The 26,569-nt window shown below is 38.1% G+C and overlaps 2 protein-coding genes and 1 non-coding gene across 5 annotated transcripts in view; 1 reads left to right on the forward strand and 2 right to left on the reverse strand.

The window, feature by feature from the left end:
* Positions 1-828: 828 nt before the first annotated feature.
* Positions 829-901, reverse strand: Trnat-ugu. The gene has a single exon. It is a non-coding gene; the product is annotated as a tRNA-Thr (tRNA).
* A 3,316-nt stretch (positions 902-4,217) lies between these two features.
* Positions 4,218-26,569, forward strand: part of LOC107147467 (myelin protein P0) — a 55,987-nt gene continuing 33,635 nt past the window's right edge. Inside the window, exons 1-5 of one of the 2 annotated variants that reach the window (XM_015491933.2) lie at positions 4,266-4,349; positions 5,378-5,440; positions 5,614-5,694; positions 6,150-6,326; positions 6,862-7,233. In XM_015491933.2, coding sequence (XP_015347419.1) covers positions 4,323-4,349; positions 5,378-5,440; positions 5,614-5,694; positions 6,150-6,326; positions 6,862-7,047 — 534 coding nt within the window. In that variant the 5' untranslated portion in view covers positions 4,266-4,322 and the 3' untranslated portion in view covers positions 7,048-7,233. Of the gene's footprint in view, positions 4,350-5,377; positions 5,441-5,613; positions 5,695-6,149; positions 6,327-6,861; positions 7,234-26,569 lie in introns of those variants that run through there. The other variant, XM_015491936.2, reaches the window with a different exon arrangement.
* Positions 9,084-26,569, reverse strand: part of Sdhc (succinate dehydrogenase complex subunit C) — a 42,705-nt gene continuing 25,219 nt past the window's right edge. For both annotated transcript variants that reach the window (XM_048810145.1, XM_015491934.2), the window contains exons 5-6: positions 13,314-13,477; positions 9,084-9,919 (exon numbers count right to left, since the gene is read on the reverse strand). In XM_048810145.1, coding sequence (XP_048666102.1) covers positions 9,815-9,919; positions 13,314-13,477 — 269 coding nt within the window. In that variant the 3' untranslated portion in view covers positions 9,084-9,814. The remainder of the gene's footprint in view (positions 9,920-13,313; positions 13,478-26,569) is intronic.

Here is a 26,569-nt window from a genome sequence, read left to right on the forward strand (position 1 = left end):
TCAGTTCCTCACACATACAATATGTACCACTGAGCTACAACCCCAGCCCCTCATTGCTTTTTAAAAAATTATCATTATTAGTTTATTATTGTAGTACTGAGTGAACCCAGAGGCACTTTGCCCCTGACCTATATTCCCAGGCCTTTTTACTTTATTTTTAGACAGAATCTCACTAAATTGTCAAGGCTATCTTCAAACTTCGATTCTCCTGAGTCAACCTCCTGAGTGGCTGGAATTACTGGCATGTGTCACCATGTCCAGATCCTCCTAGCTTCTTAAAGCTGCAAAATACTCATTGCGTAGACACAGATTATCTTATTGACAGATATATGGGTTGTTTCCAGTCTGTAACTATTATAAATAATGTTTGATTTAATAGACTTCTGCATACTTCTTTTCATTTTTGCCAGAGTACTTTGAGATTAATTCCCAGAAGTGAGATTGCTTAACTAAAAGCCATCCCTAATTGAGCTAGCCAGTTATTACCAAATTCCTTCCCCACTATGAAGATTGTGGCATTTTGTATTTCCACACTCAACTTTTTTTTTTTTTTTTTTTTGGTACTAGGAATTGAACCCAGGGGTGCTTTACTATTGAGCTACTTTCCCAGCCCTTTTACTTTTTATTTTGAGATAAGGTATTGCTAAATCGCTGAGGCTGGCCTCTAACTTGTGCTCCTCCTTCCTCAACCTCCTGGAGTAGCAGGGATTACCAGTGACATCACAGGCAGCCTGTGAATAGTATGAATACATATGAATAGTATCTGTTTTCTTACTGCCTGGCCAGCAGATTATATTCTCAAAGTTTTGGATTTATGCTAATTTCATGGGGGGGTGCTGGGAATTGAACCCAGGGCTTTGTGCATACAAGGCAAGCACTCTACCAACTGAGCTATATCCCCAGCCCCTCCATGTAGTTTTAATTTGATATATTTTTTTAACTTATTTCCTGGGGATTGAACCTAGGGATGCTTTACCACAGAGCTACATCTCCAGCCCTTTTTATTTTTATATTTTATTTTTGAGATGGGTCTTGCTAAATTGCTTAGACTGGCCTTGAATTTGTCATCCTCTTGCCTCAGCCTTCAGAGTAGCTAGGATTATAGGCATATTCAGCACTTTTCTTTTAATTGTGGTAAAATATTCTTTTTTTTTTTTTGTAGTTGTAAATGGTCAGAATGCATTTGTTTATTTTTATATGGTGCTAAGGATCAAACACAGTGCCTATACATGCTAAGCAAGAATGCTCTGTCACTGAACTCCAGCTCTAGCCCAAAGCTCCACTTTTTTTTTTTTTTTTTGTGGTGCTGGGGATTGAACTCAGGACCTTGTGCATGCTAGGTAAGCACTCTGCCAACTGAGCTATACCCCCAGTCCTTGTAAAATATTCTTTTTATCTTCTTTCGATGCTTTTAATTTTTAATTTGTTTTTTGGTACTGGGAATTGAACCTAGGGCACTTTACTACTGAGCTATGTCCAGACCCTTTTTATTTATTGCTATTTATTATTTTTACACAAGGTCTAAGTTTCTGAGGTTCTCACTAAATTGCTGAAGCTGGCCTTGAACTTGCAATCCTCCTGCCTCAGCAAACTGAGTCATTGGCTTTATAGACCTGTACCACTGAGCCCAGCCTCTTTTGACACTTTTTAATCAGAATTCTACTCTCTTACATGATTACAATGGCATGATTAATTTAAGGAGAGTTAAATTAAAAAAGAAAAAATTCTAGCACATTTTTAGCTTTCCTGAATCTCTTCTCTTAGATGTTTTACACTACTGGAGACTAAATCCAGGAACTCATACATGCTAGGCAAGCTCTTTTACCACTAAGATATATCCCCAGGCCTAGATGTATTTGTGTGTGTGTGTGTTTTAAGTTGTAGATGAACACAATATCTTTATTTTTTTNCCTTCAGCCTTTTATTTTTGAGACAGACTTTCACTAAGTTGTCCAGACTGGCCTGGAACTTGCAATTCTCCTGCCTCCACCTCCTGAGTGGCTGGGGTTACAGTGTGTGCTACAATACTTTTGTGTAATACACAAGTTCTCTTTTTGGCTATTGCTTATATGAGCAATACTAAAATTATTTAGTAACCTTTTATTTTCCCTAGCACTTAACTTGAGGAAAAAATCCATTTAATCTTTTTAAAAAAATTTTTTTAGTTATACATGGACACAATATCTTTATTTTGTTTATTTATTTTTATGTGGTGCTGAGGATCGAACCCAGGGTCTCTCCCGTGCGAGGCGAGTGCTCTACCACTGAGCCACAACCCCAGTCCCCCCATTTACTCTTAATTAAAATCTATATATGACAATCAAAATACTTCTATGTCTCATATACTCTCTTTAATGTCTCCTCATTGATAGTTGTACTATATTTACAGGATTGTCAAGAAATCTGGAAAAACAAGTAAATATATATTAATGGCTTATTGATATTACATTTTAATACACAATAATAATATCTATTTTCATACTTTTATGGCCACCCTGAATATTGTGAGAGTTTATAGCCAGCATATATGCAATGTTTCCATTATAACAATTATTTATTCTTAGTTATGCAAATAAACAAAATTTAATTCTTACCACTAGTCAGAGCCATTGCTGTCTCATCCATCATTTTTGTTGTTTAAAGTTTGTTCTCTAGAGTCCTCAAAAAGGAATCTTTCATGAAAAGAATACTTTTGTGGGCTGGGTTTGTGGATCAGTGGTAGAGCACTTGCCTAGCACGTGTGAGGCACTGGGTTCAATCCCCAGCACACACATACACACACACACAAAACCTAAATAAACAAAATAAAGGTGTGTGTGTGTGTGTATGTGTGTGTGTGTGTGTATTAGTTTGTGGCATATGGAGGCTGGAGGGAAATGTAATAGCAATCTCCATTAGAGGGAGCCTTAGTCTCAGAAAAGAAAAATGACTTGGATATTTGACATCTATAAGGAAATTCTGAAACTATAGTTTTTATGAATTTTTATTTATGACCATACATTTTTCCTGGGTTTACCATATAACAGAATCTAGGAAACGAGTTATTTTTTACCTTCTCTAAAAGTGTGAGGAATGTTCTTACACTTGAATTGGTTGGGATAAGGACTTTGGGAGAAAGAGAATAAAAGGATGACAATTAATTATCCCTTATAGTGCTTCCCTTGTCTCACTTACCTATTTCTTTGGACAATTTATTTTCAAAGTTGGGAGCAAACACAGAGAATCTTGTGCTCATTAGGCAAGTATTTTATCACTAAGGTATACCCCGCAATCTGGAGATCACTTATTTCTTTTATCTTAACAGCTTATATGTAGACAATTGACAAAGCACAGTTCCACTTCCTCATTAGTACTCCTAACAACCCAGTAGATGAGTATTTTAAAATCAATCTAGATGAGCCTCAGAGGGTTGGTTGCCTAGTCCTATAGACTTTCTGTCATCATCCCTGCTCAATCTGCCTGCACAAGGCTCCAGATCTTACATTATCCTAGCCATTGCTAAGCATCTGTGCTCTTAAGTTCTGTTACTCTAGAGTGACAGAGAGACAAGAGTCATTTAAGGACTACAGACAAGATGTAATTTTCCTTTTGGGAACAAATTTGAGTCAGTCATTTTTTTAGACATTGTTTCTTTGTTATGCAACCTGAGAAAATGAAATAGTGGGCCCTATAAACAGTATCTCACCAGTATTGAGTATGCACCATGATAGCACATTATCTAGAACGTGTGAGGCACTGGGTTCAATCCTCAGCACACGTTAATTAATTAATAGAATTAATTAATTATTAATGATAATAAAGGTATTGTGTTCACCAAAAAGAAAAAAAAAAAAAGACTAGACACATTACTCACTTTATCTCACTTACCTATTAAACCCAGGCCCTTCACCACCACAATAGATATTTAGTGAAGGGAAGCCAGCTGCTTAATGCCATATAGCTTCTATGTTCCCATGTCAAACAAAGATTCAAACCCCAGTTTCTAGCTCTACAGTCCGTAGTACATTGTGCTACATTGCCCAACAAAACACAGCTCTTGGGATTCCATGGTTTGTTAAAGTTTTTAGAAATACCCAGCACAACACGGGAAGTTCTTAAGCAGGGGTAAGTTATGTTAGAGAGGGGAGGGTGGGAGGTGGGTCTGCTATCCAGCTAATTTTCTCATGTTTACAGTGCCTCACTTCTCTAAAATGAAACTAAGTTTCAGAGAGAAATATGGGGGCAATGTGAGCCAATGAAGTAACAGGCTGATTGGAAGGTAGTCCAAGAAGTTCTGCCTTCTGAGGTTGCCAGGCAACAACACATGTAAACAGTACAGGATCATGGCCACCAACTACAGTGCCAATCAGGTAAGTTCTTTCTCCACTTCTCTAACATTAAATTTTGCCTTCCCAATTCTATCTTTGGCCTGGCTTCTCCCATAGGATTCTGATTTTTGAACAGACAGCTGACAGTGGGCTGATTGGGAGGGTCCAGAGATAAGCAAAAGGTGTCTCTGGGTTCAATTTGTAAGATGTAAACCAGAGGTCAGAATTCTTTTTAGTAACAGGTCAGAAAGTAAATATTTTAGGCTTTGCTGCCAAGTAGCAAAGTCAAGAATATTATGTAGACACTTATATAAGAGAAATACTTCTCTGTAAAATTTTTAGCAAAATTCAAAACATAAAAACTGAGCACATCTTTTTTTTTTCTAATACTAGTAAAAAATGGAATTCTTTCAGGGTGAGAAAATATTTTGCTTAATTGGTATTCATAGTGTTCCATTTTGGCAAATCAATTGCAAACATTTATCTAAATCATTCTTAGCTCTCAGGCCATCCCAATACAGGTAGTGATGTGGATTTAGCCCATAAGCCATAGTTCACCAACTCTTGGTCAGCACTGCTCAATAAAAGAGTGGGAGTCACAAATATAATTTCAAATTTTCTAGTAGCTACATGAAAATTAAAATTAATTTCAGTGTTGTAATTTAACCCAATTTAAATCTAAAATATTTGAACATCTAATCAGTATTTTTAAGTTATATTCAGATATTTTATTGTACTATGTCTTCAAAGTCCTTTATATTTAAAAAGCTCTCGATTTGGACTACTCATATTTCAAGTGCTCAATAGCTACTTGTGGCAAGCCCTTAGTTTTAAAATCTAAAGAACTATGTTTAATGCTGGGCATGATGGCATATGCCTCTAATCCCAGCAATTCAGGAGGGGCCTATTCATCATTTCCTAGGTTTGGGACTTGTTTTTTCTTTTTAAAGCCATGCTGAGGATTGAACGCAGGACCTCCCACATGCTAAACAATCCCTCTCTGGCTAAGCCTATATCAGCCCAAGCTTGGAAACTTTTAACTTGATACAAATTCTCATTTGTCTCTACAGTATGAAAAAGCTTTCTCACCTAAGATTCTGCAGAACTGGTCTCCTGCCAAACCAACAAAAGAGGTATACCATGTTTGTTATGATCCTTTACATTATGCTCTCTGTAATCCTATCACCCCTTTTTAGTCTTCTCTAAACTTCCTGTCCTCTACTCCCCAGACTCTAGTTCAAGCTCCTCAGATATATCCTCCCTCTATTGTACTAATAAGCATTTCTCTCTTCCACCTCTACCCCAGAAAATCTCTTCCCATGAAGGCTACACCCAGATTATCGCCAATGATCGTGGTCATCTGTTGCCTTCAGTGCCCCGTTCCAAGGTGAGATACCCATCTCCATTCTTATCAAGAAAGGTTAAAGAACTGAAGCATAGAACTGGGAGACTGCAGGCACTCTCTTAAGAAATTAAAGTTCAATCTAATTCATGTTTTGAGTATGCCAAACTCCCAGCTACTTTATCTAATAGGAAAGAGTTGTGCTTAGCATACGAATCTATAAACAGATGAATGAACTGTATAAACAAATGTCCTTGGGTGATGATACTTGGGGGACTATTGATCCTCTTAGCCTAAGGATGCAGAATTTAGAAGGAAAATGTTGAAAAAAATTCCTAATTGAGGGAGAGGGAAAAGGCAGGGGAGGGATTATGCTTTTAGCCTTGTTTCATTACCATGCACTCCCTAAGGAAGAAAGAATGGAGAGAAGACAAACAAAGGTCCTACCAATAGGAATTTACAGGCAGTGAGAAGCCCTGAAGAATCCCTTTTCCTTTTAGGTAAGTCCCTGGGGTACTTTCATGGGCACCTGGCAAATGCCTCAGAAGATACCCCCTGCCCGAGTGACCTTGACTTCCCGAACAACTGCTGGTGCTGCCTCCCTCACTGAATGGATACAGAAAAATCCTGATTTACTCAAGGCCTGTAATGGGTTGCGTCCTGAAATCTTAGGCAAGGTATTTATTCTTTCTACCTAACCTGAAATCCCATCACCTCCAACCTCAAAAAATGTCTATTGTTTTGCCAACATTGTCCCAGCAGGGGGAACTCTAACCATTCTATCTTGTCTAGTCCCTAATCACTTTCTGAGGCCTGAAGGGATGAACTGTGGACTTATTACCAGCCTCTCAACATAATAGAAAATAATCTAATCTCAAGGGGAGGTTAGGAGAACCAAATTTTTATTTGAAACCTACCAAGCATGGTGGTGCAGCTACAGGGGAGGCTGAGACAGGAGAACTGCCGTTGAAGTCCTATCTGGGCAATTTAGCAAGACTGTCTAAAAATAAAAATAAAAAGAACTGGGAATGTAGCTCAGTGGTAAAGCACCCTTGGGTTCAATCCCTAATGCGTGTGTACACAGACGCACACACAATCAGAAACCCAACTTTCTGCCCATGGTAGGGGAATAAGGGAGTCAGGATTCTGAGGTGGATTGGGAATATTCTGGGCCTCACCAGGAACATGTCTGTTCTATTCTCCTCTCAACAGCCCAATGATCCAGAGAGTCAGAAGAAACTCAGGAAGAAGTCTATCACAAAGACTGTACAACAAGTACCAAGTCCAACCATAATTCCAAACTTTATAGCTACCAATCTTAATTCCCCAGATCAACCCCATAGCCCACATCCCTCTGCAGGTCATACTCCAGGTCCCCAAAGCCCAGTTAACTCTTAATAGTCCACCTAGAAGTGCAGGTGTGCTGGAACACTGAGATAGCTGAGATACAGAAATATACTTAGAAATCTGCCTAGAGATTGAGTAAAGTAACCAAAAGTACCTAGTCCAAAATGTGGAACAGAGAAATTTAAGACTGGAGTAAAGGCAAATTTAAATAATAAATATTGTTTGTTGAATCTTTTACTGATTTGGATTTTCTCTCTCTTTTTTTTTTCCCCTTATGGTGCTAGGGATTGAGTCCAGGGCATCTCAGATGCTAAGCAAGGCCTCTACCAAATAGCTACATGCCCAGGCCCAGGCAGTATGGCTGCCTCATGTAACCCATAATTAGGAAGGTTGAAAGTAGAGGTGAAAAAAAATTTACAATGGTTTGGGGTGCAAACATTTCCACAAGACTGAGTTAGTTATACTCAGAAATGACCAAGAGAAAACTGGCTTAATTTTATAGCAAAAGGGAAGAACCTCAAAATATCCATTCTTGCCCTTCATTTTTCATTCTACTTCAAAATCTGAAGTAAAATATATAGAGAGTATGTTTCAAGAAGGTGTCAAGGAAAGACATGGAGGGGCTGAGGGTATATCCCAGTGGCAGAGTGCTTGCCTAACATGTGAGACCCTGGGTTCACCACAACTAGAAACAACAAAAAAGGGTATAGAAATCCAAAGTAGAAGACATTATCCTTATCTAAGCAAAATTATACAGTTTGGAAACTTAAGTATGGAAATGATTAGAAGACACAAGAAAAATAAAATGAGGGAGCAAGAACAAATTTATGGTTGAAAAACAATCATGATGTCCTACTACTCGACTCTTAAATAACTGGACTGGTGACAAGCCACCAAAAAATTCCAAGAAGTAGAGGCTAGGGATGTTGCTTAGTGGTAGAGCACTTACCTAGCATGTCCAAGGCTCTGGGTTCTATTCCCAGTATTGAAAAATGAAAGTCAAAAAGCCTCCGATCCATTTTGCAGATTCCAACATGCTTATCATTAACCCTGTTCTGCATCTTCCTGGCTGTTAAATTTAATGCCCTTGTCAATCCTTCCCCAGTTCCAAAGCCAAATCATTCCCTCATGAATACTCGTACCTCACTCAAAGGACAAAGTAGACGTGAGCTGGATTAAGCTGGAGGAAAGCTGCAAGACTTCCCAGAGCAAGGCTAGCAAAAAGGGGAAGTGATCATTACTTAGATGGAAGACTGGGAACTGGGAGAGAAACTGTTAAGGTAGCAGTTTTCACTGTCTTAAGACTTTCCTATCCAACTGACACCAGTTAGAGGTCACTGTTACTCCTCTCCTACCCTCAGGTTTAACTAGTTGGCCAACAAGAACCATCTCTTTCCAGGCAGTGACAAAAGCTTGTAGTATCAGTTACTTGCAGGCCAAGGCAGGAGGATCCCAAGTTCAAAAACTAGCCTCAGCAATTTAACAAGGCTCTAAGCAACTTAGCAAGACCCTGTCTCAAAATAAAAAGGGATGGGGATGTGTCTCATTGGTTGAATGCCCCTGGGTTCAGTCCCTAGTACCAAAAACAAACAAGACAAAACAAAACCCCAAAATTTGCAGACTATCAAAATAGTACTTCTGCCAAGGGATTTAGGGGCCAAAGGCCAGACCTATATGGGTTATAAAAGCATTAAATTTAACCATTTTATATATATATATGGGGGGCCCCTCAGATTTCAATACCCTCTTGACCCCCTAAATCTTAGGTCATCATCCCTTAGCTGGTCCTGTGGTGGGATAATTTGCTGAACTGTAATATGAGGCATATAATTCTCAATAGGATTTTGGAGCCTTTAATAACCTAAAAGTTCTGCACATGCTTAGCTTCTTTTCCTTTTCTGTGGAGGCTTCTCTGTGATATTTGAATCTCTGGCTAATCAGATTTTCAATCCATTAAAATTTCTAAGTGGTCAGTTGTAGGGTCCCTCCTGGGAAAATTCACTAGCGGGTATAAATGCCTGAGACCTGAGGGAGGTAAAGGAAAAGTAATTCTCTTGGTTTTCTTAGATTTCAAGGAGAGTCAGAGATAAAATGAGTGTTTTAATTCAGTTTCAGAAAAAGATAATACATGAACTTGGATTAGAAAACATGACATTAAAAGGTTTGCTTTTCCAGAAATGCAAAAACAAAACAAAACAAAAACCTTCATTGCAGTTGATGATAATTTTCTTGATCTTCCTCTTGCTATATATCTTCTTCCCGAAATATCTACTCCAAGAACCAACTCACCCTCTTTATCTCCATGTAGCTGGGCCTGGATAATTCTCTACTCCTACCTATCTCCTTTCAGTCACACTGTGTGGGTGCTAAAGGCCCTGGGCTCTGACCAATGAACAGAACTGTCCTTTAAGCCAGCAACCCACAGGCAGTGGCACCCAAAGCCTCACCCCCAGTTCCCAGGGCAGAGGCTACAGAGCTGGCATTGTTTCCACTGTCTTGGGAAGAAGGAGCCAAACGCTGACCCTCAGCACAAATCAAAGTCCAACATGGAAAGAGAATAAGGGCTCCTTGGCTCAGTGTAGGCTGTGAGCTGTGGGCAGGAAAAGGGAGTTTTTGCAGCCACTCCATCATTAGAAACAAGGGGAAAACTGGACCTTTTTCTACTATTGTGGTTCTACAAGCTACAAAGGGATCTGCAAGCACAAAAGGATTTAAACACATTAGGAGAATTGTTCACTGGAGATAAGAGTGACTGACAAACAGGAAAGTAAATCAATGTAATAATTTGTAGGAAGATGATGCTGGGATCTTCAGTTCTTCACATGGCTGCCAGCCCCAGAGAGGACAATACAGTAAGAACTAAGACGACCACTCCAGACTGGTAGAGTTGGGTAATCTTCAGGCCTTTTCCTAGGTCCCACATCTGTAGAAAAAGGAAAACAAAATTTAAAAAAAAAAAAAAAAAAAAAAAAACCCCCCCTGCCCTAGTACCCAAGAACCTGGTCACAGCAACTTTCTCAAAAACAAATTATCTATTGGAATAGGCACCTCCTTTCTGCGTGAGGAAAAGCACTTACATCTTAAGGTTTGACCTTTACTCTTCTCAATATGGTACTTAACATCCACTTATCCCAATGACAGAAAATCAAGTCCCACTGTGTGGTGGTAGTAAAAACAGTATTCTCTAGAACTGCCACAGAACCTTCATACAAAAGCTTCCACACAGAACAGATAAACCTTTTCTCCTGTCAACATATGTAGACCACATAGACCAGTGTTTACTGAACTGTGTTTCTCCACAACTTGTTCTGCATAATGTTGTAAGGCATTATATTGAGTGGGGGGAAGTTCCATGGTCATATAAACCTGACAAACATTTAACTGAAAGACTCTCAATTTATTAATGTGTACTGTTAATCTTGAAAAGGGGATACAATATTCATGTATGGTCAATCACAAAATTCCTTGTTAGAACATCTATCAGAGTATTAGTATTTTAAAGAATACTCACAGTCTGAATTTTATAGACTCGTATAAAATTGATTAAATTGGAGTCACTTTGGGGAAAAATTGTAGAGAGACCCAGAAAAAAAAAAAAAAAACAAGGTGAAAACATTCCTTTACCTACACCCCCAATTATGTTCTACCTAAACCAGATTAGGAGTCAAGCAGATTACACAGTATCTGTAAGCTGTTTTGCTTACAGAGGCACAGTTATGAGTCCTACTGGGTGGTAGGTAGTAGGAAGGATATTCTCTACGATGTTCCTACTCTTTGACATCAATATCTTTCTTCATTCCCCCATTAGATCTTCCAACAAGGCAAATACCAAGCTCAGAGGCCAAACACTTAACACTGCCACAGGAAATAGTTTAAATGCTGAATCATACTCAGAGCTAGTACTTTTTAGAAGAAAAATTTTAAATTTAAAGGCTTAAGAAAAGCCTTTAGGCCAGGTACAATAGCACATGCCTGTAATCCCAGTGGCTTGGGAGGCTGAGGCAGGAGGACTGCAAGTTCAAAGCCAGCCTCAGCAACTTAGTGAGGCCCTAAGCAATTTAGCGAGACTCTGTCTCAAAATAAAAAAGGGCTGGAGATGTGGCTCAGTGGTTGAGCACCCCTGGGTTCAATTCCCAGTACAAAGAAGAAAAAAAAAAAAAAAAAGAAAAATGAAAAACCTTTAGGTTCATACATCTCTTACCAAAAAAATTCCTCTAATATGCAGGAACCAGGGCGGAAAAATCCTGAGTTCGGGAATTCTGTAAAACCTCTCTCCTTGTAACAGTGGTCCACTTTATGCTTTGAATATAGCCCTTGCTGCTCTGCCATTGTAACTTATTTTTAAAATTGTTTCTTTCTCTTCCTCTCACCCTGCTCCTCCCTAATCTCAGGGGAAACAGAATTACCTTTCTTCCCCATCCCAGGCAGTTATCTGTCCCTGAGTACCTACCCACCATAGGAACAAAGTAATCCAGACTTTGGGGATGGTACCAGAAGATCTCAGAAATGACGATCTCCCAAATGAACAAGTGAATTACAACTCCAGACAGAGAACACATGGAATGCATCCTTTGAATCACCACTTTAAAAGCCTCCTGTTCCTGGTGATGGGCAGAATCACAGCCTTTGGAACAGGAGTCCCCTGTTTCTCCTTTGCTAGCAAAGCAATAGACCTTTTTCCTTTTTCTCAAAACTGTGTCCTCATTACTGGATTGGTATCAGACACAAGAACTGAGCTTTTGGCAACATCCCTTCCCTCTCCTTCTCACCAGGATGTGGATGGAGAAAGCTGATCAGGGATTTTCTTTAGAGAGCTTTGTTCCTTGGAATAAGAAGTCATTAATGGAAATGCCCTTCCTCCCCACTAACTTTCCCTCAGGGAAGTGAAAAGTCATTTTAAATCAAACCAAACACTACCCTAGGGAACAGTTAATAGATACATTTAATTTAATAGGTCATTAAGTCTGTTTTATTTTTTAATTTTTTATTTTATTCCATTGAACCACCTATAGGAAATCTGACAAGTGCTGCATCTCTCTAAGGCTCTAATGTGGAAGGCAAAAGCATCTACCTGACACTTGGCTCAGGTTTAAATGTAATGGAAAACCAGATTTTTTATTGTTTTGTGGTACTACGGAATGGACCCAGGTCATTCTGCAACTGAGCATTACATCCCTAGTTGTTTTTATTTTTTATTTTGACATAGGGACTTGCTAAATTGTACAGGTTGGCTTTGAACTTGCAATCCTTCTGCCTTGGCCTCCAGAGGAGATGGAATTACAGGTGAAAAGAAAATTCTAATTGTCTTTTTGGGGAAGGACACAAGACTAGGAGTAGGGAGACTGACTTAAAAAGCTTAATTCCTGTATTTATTGATTATTTTGGGCATTGGGCATTGATTGGGGTTCTCTACTACTGAGCTAGATCCCCAGTACTTTCTATTTTTTATTATTTTGAGATAGGGTCTTGCAAAGTTGCTGAGGCTGGCCTCAAACTTGGGATCCTTCTGCTTCAACTCCCTAAATTGCTGGGATTACAGGTATGCACCATTGCACCCAACCCCCTTCATTTTCTTCATGAGAAGGACAGAAACACCTGTTCTGAATTGACACCAAGGCCATATAGGAGGCAACAGGAACAGTCTACAGTCCACTAATAAAAGATTCCTAAACCCAAGATAAAAATCTGGGATCCATGGCACCCAGTTTCTGTTAAAGTTGCCCCTTCTCTATAATCACTCAAAAGCAACAAAAACAGTTAATATAATTTAATGTCAAGCTAACAAAAGCTAATATAAAAAGACTTGTCACTTTGTGTTGACAGGAATGGTAAACTGAAAGCAGCAACCATGTTCACTTAACTTATAATTGACATCCCCGGTATTTTGAACAGTGCTCGGCACCTAACAGGTACCAATTCATATTTATATAATAAATATGCTCCTATGCCAGATGAATGATTTGGCTTCAGGAGTCTCTTTTAATTATATTTTTCTTAAAACTGGAAGAATTCATACTGACAGCCTGCGAGTTCCTGCCTGGACTATACCTGATAAGGAATGCTGAGGAGGTCTTATTTAACTTTCCCCCAGAGGACCTTGAGTGAAGGTCCAGCACAACTAACCTTAAGAATAGCACTGAGGGTTTAAAGTATTGCTCAGTTGGTACAGCATGTATGCTTAGAATGTGTGAGGCTCTACGTTTAAGCCCCAATGTCAAAAAAGAAAAGAAAGAAGAACACTAAACTCAACAATGAGGATCCTCTCAGCCTCCCCACTCCCATCACTCAGAAAACAGGCAAATCCATAATCAACTTACCAAGTGTCGAATTCCATTCCAAGTGTGATACATGAGAGGGAAAACAAGTGCAAATTTAGCTGTGTGGATCAGTGATGGTCCCAGACCCAGGGATTTCACAAATTCCAAATATGACTCGAAGTTTCCAGGGAGCAACAGGGCTGACAAGCCAAAGAGGTAGACCCCTAAGAAGAAAAAAAGAGCCCATCACAACTGCATACCAGTTACAAATAACATAATGTGTAAAACAGGGTACCATGAAAGCTCCTGGAACCTTATACAACTCTGAAATACATGTTCAAGTTTACAGTGGCAGATTGGTTAAGATGCAACCTGATGGTAATCTCAATACAAAGTTTTCTTTTTAATCTGTGTATTTGGTACTAGGGATTGAACCCAGGGCACTCTTCCACTGAGCTACAACCCCAGCCTTTTTTTTATTTCATTTTGAGAGAGGGTCTTGCTAAATTGCCCAGGCAGGCCTCAAACTTGAGATTCTCCTGCCTCAGCCTTGGATATTGGTACAGGCCACCATGCCTGGCACATTGCAGTATGTTTAGTAGATTATTCCTCCTTTCAACATCCTGCTTTATAACAACCTTTCCTGACAGAAGTAGTCCTCTTGCTGTATCATCATATCAGTAAGAAAGACAGTGTATTTTCTCCAAGGAAAGGAGCAAAAAAAAAAAATCAAGTGACTTGGGAGGCTGAGGCAGGGGGACCATGAGTTTGAGGCCAGCCTCAGCAAGTTAGCAGGACCCTGTCTCAAAATTAAAAATTAAAAGAGCTGGGGATATAACTCAGTGATAAAAACACCCCTGGGTTCAATCCCTAGTACTATTAAAAAATTTTTTAACTCAAAACGGATCATAAACCTAATTGTTATATAATTAAAATATAAAACTCCTGCAAACCATATGTCTGATGAGAAACTTTTTTTAAATGTACAGACATTTATCAGACGGTATTCTTTTTTATTTTGTACTGGGAATTGAACCCAGGGGTGCTTTATCACTATATCCTCAACCTTTTTTATTTTTTTATTTTGAGACAGGGTCTTGCTAAGTTGCTTAGAGTCTGGCTAAATTGTTGAAGCTGGCTTCAAACTGGTGATCCCCCTGCCTGAGTTTCCTGAATTGTTGGAGATTACAAGCATGTGTCACTGTGCCCAGATATTTGGTGGTATTCTTGAGACCAATACTTGGAAGGAAAAGAAGCAGGATTTGGCAAATTTAATAATTAAAAATAATTTAATTGGACCTTTATCCAGAATACATAAAGAACTCTTTTTTTTTTTTTTTGGTACTGGGGATTGAACCCAGAGGGGCTTTACCACTGAGCCACATCCCTAGCCCTTTTTATTTTTTGAGACAGCAGCTCATTAATTTGCTTAGGGCCTCACTAAGTTACTGAGGCTGGCCTTGAATTTGCAATCCTCCTGAGTCAGCCTCCTGAGTTGCTGGCATTACAGATGTGTACCACTGTGCTGGGCTTAGAAACCCAAGCATTTATTTATTTATTTTGCAGTGCTGTGGATTGAAACCAGGGCTTCACAAATGCAAGGCAAGCTCTCTACCACTGAGCCACACACAAAAAAAACAAAAATCCTGAGGCAGGAGTACTTCAAGGTCAAAGCCAGCCTCAGCAACTTAACAAGACCCTAAGCAACTTAGCAAGAACTTGACTCGAAATAAAATATAAAAAGGGCTGGGGGTGTAGCCCAGTGGTAAAGTGCCCCTGGGTTCAATCCCTAGTACCTAAATAAATAAATAAGAAAACACTCCAAATGACAATTAATTAATGGATGTGTAAATTAAACATGATATGTCAATACCACAGAATATTATTCACCAATAAAAAGAAATAAAGTAGGTCCATACTATTATATGAATAAACTTTGAAAACATGCTAAGTGAAAGAAACCAGTCATGAAGGACGATACATTATATAATTCCATTTATATAAAATGTTCAGAATAGGTAAGGGTATGGACACAGAAAGCAGTTAAGGGGTTGTATGGTTTGAGGAGGATGCGGTAAGGAGTGACTGCTAATGGATAATGAAGTTTCTTTGAGGAGTAATAAAAATATCCTAAAATTAATTTGTAGTACAACTCTGTGAATGTATAAAAATCATTTAATTATACATTTTAAATATGTAATTGTTATGTGGTCTGCACAAAGCTCCACAAAGCTGTTAAAAGAAATAATCTCTTAGTTCCTATCCTTACATATTTCCCTCAGCAACTGCAGAATGATTCTAAACAGTAGGATGAAAGGGCACACCTGCTGAAAATATATAGGGTTATTTTAATAAGCATTTACTGCTCCATTTCCACTCAAGGCCAAACAGTGGTTAGAATCATAACAATTCAACTACCAGGAACCGTCTCCTTTTTTTTTTTTTTTTAATATTTTTTAGTTGTAGATGGACACAATACCTTTATTTTATTTATTTTTATGTGGTGCTGAAGATCAAACCCAGTGCCTCACACGTGTGAGGCAAGCGCTCTACCACTGAGCCATAACTCCAGCCCAGGAGGAACCTTCTGATATTAATGTTATTGAGATTGTTGTGCCAACTCCAAGTCTTAAGAGAACATGAAACATTCATAAATGGTAGGAAATGGAAAGCAGGACACAGAAAGTATGATTTTTAGAGGCTTGTTCTATTTTCACATGTAGCAGACACATTCTCTTTTACTTCTTTGACACGTTTTTGTGGGGGGTACCAGAGATTGAACTCAGGGGCATTCAACCACTGAGCCGCAGCCACAGCCCTTTTTGGTATTTTATTTAGAGACAGGGTCTCACTGAGTTGATTAGTGCCTCACTTTTGCTGAGGCTGGCTTTGAACTTGTGATCCTCCTGCCTCAGTCTCCCGAGCCTCTGGGATTACAGGTGTGTGCCATCGTGCCTGACTCACTGACACTTATTGAGGGCTTACTATGTGCTAAATTTGTGAAAGGAAAACCAAGCCCTCATCTCTGACCTTAAGAAGCTTACAGTCTAGTAGATATATTTAAATACATCAACCTACAGTACAGAGAGAGAAGCACTATAACAAAGGTATATGTGTGCACAGCATGTTATGAAATAAAAAGTAAAAGAATCAAAATCCATCTAGTAGGAGGGGGAGAATATCAGTATCTCCAAAGGCTTTTTCTCAGAGATTTACTCAAGCTAAGTTTTGAGGGAAAAATAGAAAGCTGGTAATCGGGGAGAGGCAGGATATGATGTTCAATCATAAAGGTCCTTATGTGCTAAACTACAGAGTCTAAGTCAGTCTTTTTGGTCAAGGATAACAAGTAGATTTCATCTTGGTGCCAGAGTTCATCTCAGTTCCAATTTCTATCAATTAGCAATATCTGTCTAGAGTACAACAGTAAGAAAGCTTCTTAGGCCATATCATAGATAGAAAAACCTGCCATGGCCTCAGTAAGAGGGAGAGTTACTTGAGGCAAATATTACCATAATTAATGGAACTGGAGAGTCATTAAGCTGGAGAATGATATGGTCAGAGAGGTCCTTTAAAAAGATAAACGTGACATCAATGGGGGATAAATCAAAGGAGAGAAATAAGGCAGGAATTTTAAATAGAAAATCATGTTAATTCTAAGTCTTAGTTGATAAAGCTTAAATAGTTTAAATGGACAAAAAAAAAACAGCTAAAAAAAGACTTAAAGGACTGCAGAAAGCCATCTGTGAAATACATGAGGATCTTCTCTGGGCGTGGTAGCCAGGAGAGATGGCACTAGAAACCTTCCATGGCTCTCTGATGTCAATAGATTGCCCAATGCACATGACCTTTCCCTCCACTCTGCTGGGACAGTTCCTCATAGTAGTTCGGAAGATGGGCATAACCCATTAGGAACTGAACAGCCCACTTTTAACCTTTTTTGGAAAAGGACATTCTATAGAATCTCTTTGATGTTCCCCCATATAAATAAAGCAGGCGCATGCTCCATTTGATCTAGAAGCTCCATCAGTCTCATCAGCTTGCCTGTCCTGCCTCCACGTTTGAAACTACTTTCTGTGTCTTGTGGTTTTTTTTCCCATTCTGTTTCTCTTAGTTTTAATTTGTCAGCCAGCCCATTGCACCAAGGGGAAACCGCCAACAAAAAATGCAGATTGTTTTTTAGTTAAGTTCACTTCAATAGTATTTTAAAAATAAATTTTAAAAAATTTAGTTGTAGATGGACACAATACCTTTATTTTATTTATTTATGTGTTGCCGATGATCAAACACAGTGCCCCATGCATGCAAGGCAAGCGCTCTACCACAGAGCCATAACCCCAGCCCTCACCTCAGTAGTTTTGATATGCTTGGGGCTTGATATTGATTTGGGGAGGAGGGGGAAGATAGGTTCATTTTAGAGTATGTTTATATACCAGGTGCTTAAGAAACATAAAAATGAAGATGTTCAATAAGTAGCTAAAGGTCTAAAGCTAGCTGAGTTTTGATTTAAAAATATGAATTTGGGGATCATCTGCATGTAAGTGATAAGTGAAGTTTTAAAGTGTGGAAGGGGTAATTCAGGGAAAGTAGAGTTAAAAGAAAAATAGGCAGCCGGGCATGGTGACACACACCTGTAATCCCAGAGACTCAAGAGGCCAAGGCAAGAGAATCCCAAGTTCAAGGCCAGCCTCAGCAATTTAGTGAGACCCTGTGTGGAGAAAGTGGTGACTTGGAATATGGTCTTTGTCTGCTTTGGAGCTGTGGCTGTACTTTTCTCTGGGAACTTTCCGTGTAAAGGTGCAGGGCAAGATTGCCCAGGAGCTATGGTAATGAAGCCCTGCTTGAGGAAGTTTTGGGTACTGAATAATAACATTCTTGACCTTGAGCTCAGACACAGCTGCTAGGGATACAGAATTCTGAACATAACAAGATAACCAGCATATCTTGCAAGTGGGGCAAACTTCAAGCCTGCTTGCTTTGCAGAAACTCTGGACAATGGGCTTCCTGGGTGCAGCAGGATAATAACAGGATGTTCTTAGCATTGCAACAGTAGAATAGCTACAATAATGTTTCTAGTTCTGTAACTTTTTAGTGCACAAAGAACCCCTATAATTTTAACTTCCTGATTATGAGACCCTATATAATAAACATGCTGAGCTAGCTCCAGGTCACTGGGTCACTGTTCCTCCATCAGAGGTCGGTATTCCACCTGGTTCCAGCTTTCTCTCTGTGTTTGTGTGTTTCTTAAACCCCCATCGCCCCTTGCTGGTTTCTAGGGTTCAGCAGTGCAGGTTGCAGCAATCCTGTCTCAAAATAATTTTTTTTTTTAAAGCTGGAGCTATGGCTCAGTGGTACAATATCACTGGGTTCAATCCCCACTTCCACAAAAAAACAAAAACAATACTGGCACTGGCACTGGCAAAAAAAAAAAAAAAATTAAACCAGTGGAACAAAACAGAGCCGAGAAATGAATCCATGAATATCCATGAATGTCTGAGGTCAACTATGATTTTTGACAAAGATGCCAAGAGTACATCATAGGAAAAGAATAGTCTCTTCTTTAGTGTATATGTGAGAAGGGAGTGGTACTAGAGCCCAGGGGTGCTTTACCACTGACCTACACCCTCAACCTTTTTTTTTTTTCTTTTTTTAAATAATTTTTTTGGACAGCATCTCATTGAATTGCTGAGGCTGGTCTTGAATTTCTGATCCTCCTGCCTCAATCTAGCAAGTCACTGGGATTACAGGGGCGTGCCACCACACCTGGCTAAAAATAGTTTCTTCTTGGGAAAACTGGATATCTACATGCAGAAGAGTAAAACTAACCTCTATATCACACCATATACAAAAATTAACTAATAATTATACCAAGCTAAAAAGCTTCTGCGCGCAAAGGAAATAACAGTGTGAAAAGACAACTTATGGGGACTGAGAGAAAATATTTACAAGCCATACATTTGATAAGATTAATATTCAAAATATAAGGAACTCAAACAACTTAATAGCAAAACCCAAAAAACCCAATTTAAAAAATGACCAAGAATCCTGAATATATATTTTTCAAAAGAAGATATACAAAATGGCTAACAGATACATGCAGAACTGTTCCACATTGTTAATCATTAAGGAAATGCAAATCATTCACACGGTCAGAACAGCTACTGGCAAAAAAGAGGAAAGAAAAGTTTCTCAAGGATGTGGAGAAGAGGGAACCCTTGTACACCATTGGAAGGAATGCAAATTGCATAGCCATTATGCAAAACTGCTTGGCAGTTCTTCAAAAAACTAAAAATAAAAATTTCATATGACCTAGCAATCCCACTTCTGAGTATTTATTTACCCCAAAGATTTTAAATCAGTTTTTTAAAGAAATGTCTGCACTCCATTGTTTACTGCAGCACTATTTACAATTGTCAAGTAATGAAATCAAACTAAGTATCCATCAACAGGTAAATGGTTAAAGATGAATGATTAAAGAAAACATTTCTCTCTCTCTCTCTCTCACACACACACACACACACACACACACACACACATTGGAATACTACTCGGCCTTCAAAAAGAAAATTCTATAATTTGCGACATGGATGGAACTGGAGAATATTAAACTAAATGAAATAAGCCAGGCATAGAAAGACAAATGGTGTGTATTCTCATTGATTTGTGTAAAATAATCAAACTCAAAGAAGCAGATAGTAAAATGGTGGTTATAGAGACTGGGTTGTAAGGGGAGTGGGGTCATGATGGTCAAAGGATACAAAATCTCAGAAGGAATAGTTTTTATTTTTTATTTTTCAGCTTTATTGCAAACGTGTTCAATAAAAAAATAATAATAGTGTATTGTATTGTACATCTCAAAACTGCTAAAAAAAAAAAAAAAAAAAAAAAAAAAGCCAAAATCTTATCAAGGAAATTTAGGTGAACTCCAGGTGATATGCTTGGAATTGTAAAATTTTTTTTTTCTTCTTTTGGTACCAGGGATTAAACCCAAGACACTTAACCACTAAGCCACATACATCCCCAGCTGCCCTGCTCCTTTTTTATTTTTTTGGTACTGGGAATTGAGCTCAGTGGCACTCAACCACTGAGCCACATCCCAGTCCTATTTTGTATTTTATTTAGAGGCAGGGTCTCAACATGCTTGACCACTCTGTAGTTTGGGTCACAACTGTTTTCCTGTTTTTGTTTATTTAAACATTTAAATAACCTACCCTCATTAAAATATAGAATATTTCATCTTTCGACTCTTGAGTAGAATATCCAGTAACATTAGGTCTGAATTTCTGCATAACAATAATCAGCTGAAGATATACATATATCAATGTACATCTCAGGAACCCTGACAGAACCCTCAATACTCATTAATGTGTCCCCAACATTGAACTAGATGTCAATTATCTCTGTACTCAGACTTTTTTGTTTTAGGAAGGAAAAAAGGTACAATTTTTCTTATGGTTGTGTCTCTATAAAAAGTGGAACAGCTATGTATTTCACTTGATTACTCATCTGCTTTACTCATTTAAGTTACCTGCTTAGCCTTTATAGATTGTGAGATTTCAAGGTCATGCTTTTGCATTTTTCTAACAAAACCAAATCCCAGAAACATTAACCCTAAGAGTTTTATTTTGCTCTAGCTTTGTCTTAGATACACTAACATAATCTTATGTATATCACATATTTTTCTCCTCTCCCCTACAACAAGGTCCTACTAATCTTGGCAAAGTTTGGGAGATTGAGAAAGAATTCTGCCTCCCCTACTACCTATGCTTAAGCTCACTTAACTTTTCAAAATCTAAATTCTCATTTATAAAATGGAAATCCTATCTATTGTAATAATTTTTTGGAAGTGAAATGAAAGTGCTGGTAAAAGTAAAAAGACTAAGCACTCTTAAGATACTATTATTTTCTCTTCTATTTCTTGCTCCAATTCTACCAACCATATCTCTGTCCTTACTCTAATTCTTCCGTAAGCCTGAGATCAATATTCAAACCATTCAAAAGCTTCAAAAACTTCTTTTGATCAAGGAGCTCAGTTTCAGGATAAAATATTTATTAAATTCTAAGCAACAGACACCAGTGCACTAACACCAAATGTATTTGTTACTCTCAATCTGACGTCTGTAAAAGAATACTCACTTTTCCATAACTGCAAATATGCACGTTATGGTTCCAGTGTTGTGATTTTATGAACTCTGGAAGATTATCTCCCTATGTAGGAAAAAAAGGATGGAAATTATAAGGTCTGACAGGGCTATATTACATTAGTAAGTAATTATAGATATTTGTGAATATACGTAAATATATTTCCACATATGTGTATAAATATTTCCATTTATGTGAATTTTTTCTCCTAGTGCTGGGGATCAAACCTAGGTCCTCACACATGCTAAACAAGTGTTTTAACAGTGAGCTACATCCTCAGGCCTTTTTATTTTATTTTGAGACGAGGTCTCACTAACTTGCTAATGCTGGTCTTGAACTTGATATCCTCCTGCCTCAGTCTCTGGAATGGCTGGGATTACGGGCATGTACCACCACTTCTGGCTATGTATATATTTTTCAAATGATTATAAATTGGTAGGACCAGGTGTTTGGATATAACCACTTAGTAAACAAAACTGATACTTCTTTTGACTTAGCAAAATTGAAAAAAAAATTACTGAAGACACAAGGGTACCATGAAGTGAGATAATTTGAGAAGGTTTAGGAAGACATTATGACCCAACGGAGTTTTGTCTTTGATAGTCTGGGTAAACAGGAAGCTAGAAGATTGAAGGAACAACTCCACTATTCTTTGATTTTCAGTACCAATACAAAGTTTAGAAATTTCAAATGCCACTTACATTGCTTAGACAGCAGAGCAAACTCAGCCCTGATCTATGTACTAAATGGTACAGCAGGCTAAGAGCCAAGGCCCAGGAATGACCCTCCGAGCAATACCCCTAGAATACAAGGCTGTGATATGGCTGCCTTATCACAGGAAATACCACCTTCTCTCACATAATCTGCCACAGCCAAACTCAATGAAACTCCTGAGATGGGAATAACAGTGTCTTTAGCTTTTGCTTTTCCCATGAATCAAATTATATTGATTAGTTTAATCAATTCAAAAGGAAGACTGTCTCCAAATAAATCAACTATTTCTTTAAACTATTTTACTATACAGCCCCACATCAATGTTTTCAAGATTAGTTTTTTCCTTTCTTTTTGATGCTGAGGATTGAATTCAGGGCTTCCTGCACATTAAGCATGTGTTCTAACACTGAGCCACAACTTGGCCTCAAGATCAGGACTTGACAAAAACACTACTGAGTCTGAAATAACAATTAAAAATCAAGAATTTAAGCAAAGTAGGGTGGTACACTCCTGTAATCCCAGCAACTAGGGGGGCTAAGACAGAAAGATCTTAAGTTCAAGGCCAAGGACAGCCTAGGCCACCTAACAAAGACCTTCTCCCAAAATAAATTGGCTGGAGATTTACCTTGGTGGTAGAATATCCCTGGATTCAATCTCCAAAGCTGCCAAAAAAAAAAAAGGTGCAGCGTTGGTGGAAAGAATCTGAATTTAGGTTTCAAGTCCTAGCACATTTAAATACTGAGTAAACTTGGCTAATCCTGTTTTTGTTTGTTTCTTTAGCCAATAAATGGCTATGGCAACAAATTTATTTGAAATAGCTGGTATTTTCTGGTGGGTTGATTCCTTAAACACACAAACAATACATATTTTTTATTTTTTATATATATAAAAAGTGAAATCAAGTCTCTGGCTATACTCAGAACAGAGGTTATCCCCGAGTGGTGGGATTATGGGGAAATCCTCTGAACCATATATTTCTGTCATATTTTAATTTTCTGTCATTATAATGCTTTCATAATCAGGAAAGAAAAAGTTTTTAAAATATTGCCTCTAGTAGGTCAAGGTGATCTGGAATCATTATACAAATGCCAACCCAGACATGAATTGAAGAGACATAGGTTAGCTGGATGCCTGTTTATTTTTTCCCACAAAAGAAGCTCACCTCTTCAAATAGGTGCATCAGTTAACTCAATCAAAAGTTACCTTAGCCAGTTTTTCCCTCATTACATGTGAGAAACATATGAGATGAAATTAAATACAGGATTTCTTAGATCTTCCCCCAGTATATATAATGTTCAGTATACTAGGAATCAGGAAATAGTCTATACTCTTAGAACACGAGCGCCAAAATAGACTCCTCTAACAGTAAAACAATTGAAACTGAGAAAAACAAAGCCACTGAAGCTGTCCCATCTAATCATTAAGAAAAATTAAATGGCGCTTTTGTTTAGCTGCCAAGACCAGCCCCTGCTGGCTCCACTGCAGTTAAGTGCTATATACAGAACTGTGCAAATTGTAAGTCTTATTGCCACTTCCAAAAGCCATCAAAAGCTCTTTCAGACACTTTTTCCTAGCAAGCCGCTGCAGTTATCACTGCAAATGAAATTGAAAACATCTACAAGAGCTGTGATAAAGCTGTCCAAGTGATGATTAAAACTCAGGTTGAGAGCACCTGATTGCTCTTTTATCTAAAGTGTTGTCACACTAATCTCACCAGGATGTAATCTGCCCATTGTTCCCTTGCAATGTCTCTTGGGTCAGGAGTATTCATGCACTGAAGAAAAGTAAAATATTTTTGAGAGCATATTCTCCTCTGGTGACAATCAGTTTTTCAAGTCATCCCATTTTGGTGATGCATGAACTACAACAAAATAGTCATAATGTGCAAAGGGCTGAAAATGAGATTTTTTTCCTAACCACAAATGATCAGACATTTTCTGAGATGTACCAGATTAACTATTCCAATTATTAATGTAGCCAGGAGTGGCGATACACTTCTATAATCCCAGTGACTCAGGAGACTGAAACAGAAAGATCACAAGTTTGAGGCCAGCCTAGGCAACTTAATCTCGAAGTAAAAAATAAAAGAGAGGGCTGGGGATATAGCTCAGTTGTAAAGCGCCCCTGGATTCAATCCCTGGTGCATGTATATGTGTGTGTGTGTGTGTGTGTGTGTGTGTGTGTGTATAAATATATAATAATAATCACCATGAGGTCTGTATTAGAAACTTATATAAAGTATTTAAATTCTCACAATGATAACTAGGCATTATTATATGTAGAAGAAAATGATGATCTAGTATATTGAAAGGCAACCTACCCTTCTCAATTTCTCTCCAAGGATCTCAATGGTGTCAAGAACTCTTGATGTATTTTTTTTATAGTCCAAGTCTACCTGGTCTTTAATTGTCTAAATTAAGACTACAGTACATAAAGCAGACTTCAATGAGTTAGTATATACGGCAGCAGCTGGGGTGGCTGAGGCAGGAGGATCGCAAGTTCAGACAGCCTCAGCAAAAGCGAGGTGCTAAGCAACTTAGATCCTGTCTCTAAATAAAATAAAAAATAGGACTGGGGATGTGGCTCAGTGGTTGAGTGCCTCTGAGTTCAATCCCCAGTACCGCCCCCTGCCCCCACCCAAAATTTAACAGATCAAAAAATAAGAAGGAAAAAAAGAAAAAAAAAAAAAAAAAAAAAAAAAGCAAATCAGAGCAAAGAGTTGTGAGACAAATGTCATCCAAGCCAAGTGAGGCCTGATAAATCAGAATCATTCACCCATGTGTCACAAGACTACTTCTCCATGGACTGGAAAATTGGTGTTCTCTGGGTTCAACTCTCTCTACCCTCTGAACTCTAAGACAATAAGCACTTTCATCACCAGTCCCTGGCATTCACTTTTTGCATTTTCTTTTCTCCTGCCTACCTATTCCTCTCTGATTGTCACCCCCAAGATCTTCTACCCCTCCCAATGAGCAAGCCAAATCCAAGTGCCTACAAAAGCCACACAAATATGTAAGTCAAGCAGAACACAAAAACACGTATTATTTTTAATGGATGCACAGTAATCATACACGCTTACGGGGTACAATATGATGGTTTAATCACATATACATTGTGTAATGACCAAATCAGGGCACTTAACATTTTAACATTTATCATTTCTTTGTAGTGAAAACATTCAAAATCCTCTCTTCTACCTATTTTGAAACATATGATACATTACTGTTAACTATTGTTATCCTAATCCAAAACTTTGAAATTATTGGAAGAAAACATATTTGGGAATCACCTTATGACATCAGTATAGGCAAGAATTTTTTTGGATAAGACTTCAAAAGCTCAGGGACCAAAAGCAAAAAGAGACAAGTAGGATTATATCAAACCAAAAAAATTCTGCAACTACAAAGGAAACAATTAACAGAGCAAAGAAACAGCTGACAGAATAGAAAAAAAGGCAGGGAGTCAAGGCATATCCAGAATATATAAGGAACTCAACTCAATAACAAGAAAACAAATAATCTGATTTTGAAAAATTGGCAAAGGACTCAAGTTCTATTTTTTTTCATTACAGTATGACCAAGCAAAATACATCTGTTGACCAAATATGGCCCACAGGCTGCCAGTTTGTACCCTAAAATAGAATATAATAGTACCAACTAGATTCCTGCCTTACTTAATTCAATCACATTCTGGTCCCATGTCTCTAACATTATTTGGTCATGTTGGTTTATTTAGTTAGTTTTATGGAGGTATAATTGATACATTCAAAACTATATATATACACTGTATACATCATATACATTGAACAAACTGTATACATTTTGATGCATTTGGAAATTTCCTTGATGTTCTCATCTGTACTACAGTATGTCCATAAACTTTCAGTTTATTCCAACAGACAACAAATCATACTCATTTCATAATAATTTATATTAATTTTACAATCCTTAAATTCTAATTGTTGCTCCCATATACAGTAAAAAAGTATTATCTACATTTGTAAATGAAATATCTGAGTCTGGGGGCTGAGGTTGTGGCTCAGTGGTAGAATGCTTGCTTTGCACATGTGAGGCACTGGGTTTGATCCTCAAGACCACATAAAATAAATACATAAACAAAAGTACTATGTCCATATTCAATTAAAAAAAAATTTTAAAAATCTTATCTATCTATCTGTTTATCGGAGGCTAGCACTAGGGATGCAGCCCAGTGGTAGAGCATTTGCCTAGCATGTGCAAGGCACTGGGTTCAATCCCCCCCCCCCCAAAAAAAATTAAAATTAAAAAATAAAATTAAAGGCTCAAGGAACCAAATAACTTGTCCAATATCTGACAACTACTTAGTGATAGAGTTGCATCTGAACTCAGATCTATCTCATTCCAAAGGTTTTCATCTTCTCTATACTACCTCAGTCTGGAATGATCAGAATTCCTAAGGTGTAACAGATAACATTTAAGAATCAA

Source organism: Marmota marmota, unplaced genomic scaffold (genome assembly GCF_001458135.2).
Source record: "Marmota marmota marmota unplaced genomic scaffold, marMar, whole genome shotgun sequence".
In the NCBI taxonomy this organism is placed as follows: Eukaryota; Metazoa; Chordata; class Mammalia; order Rodentia; family Sciuridae; genus Marmota; species Marmota marmota.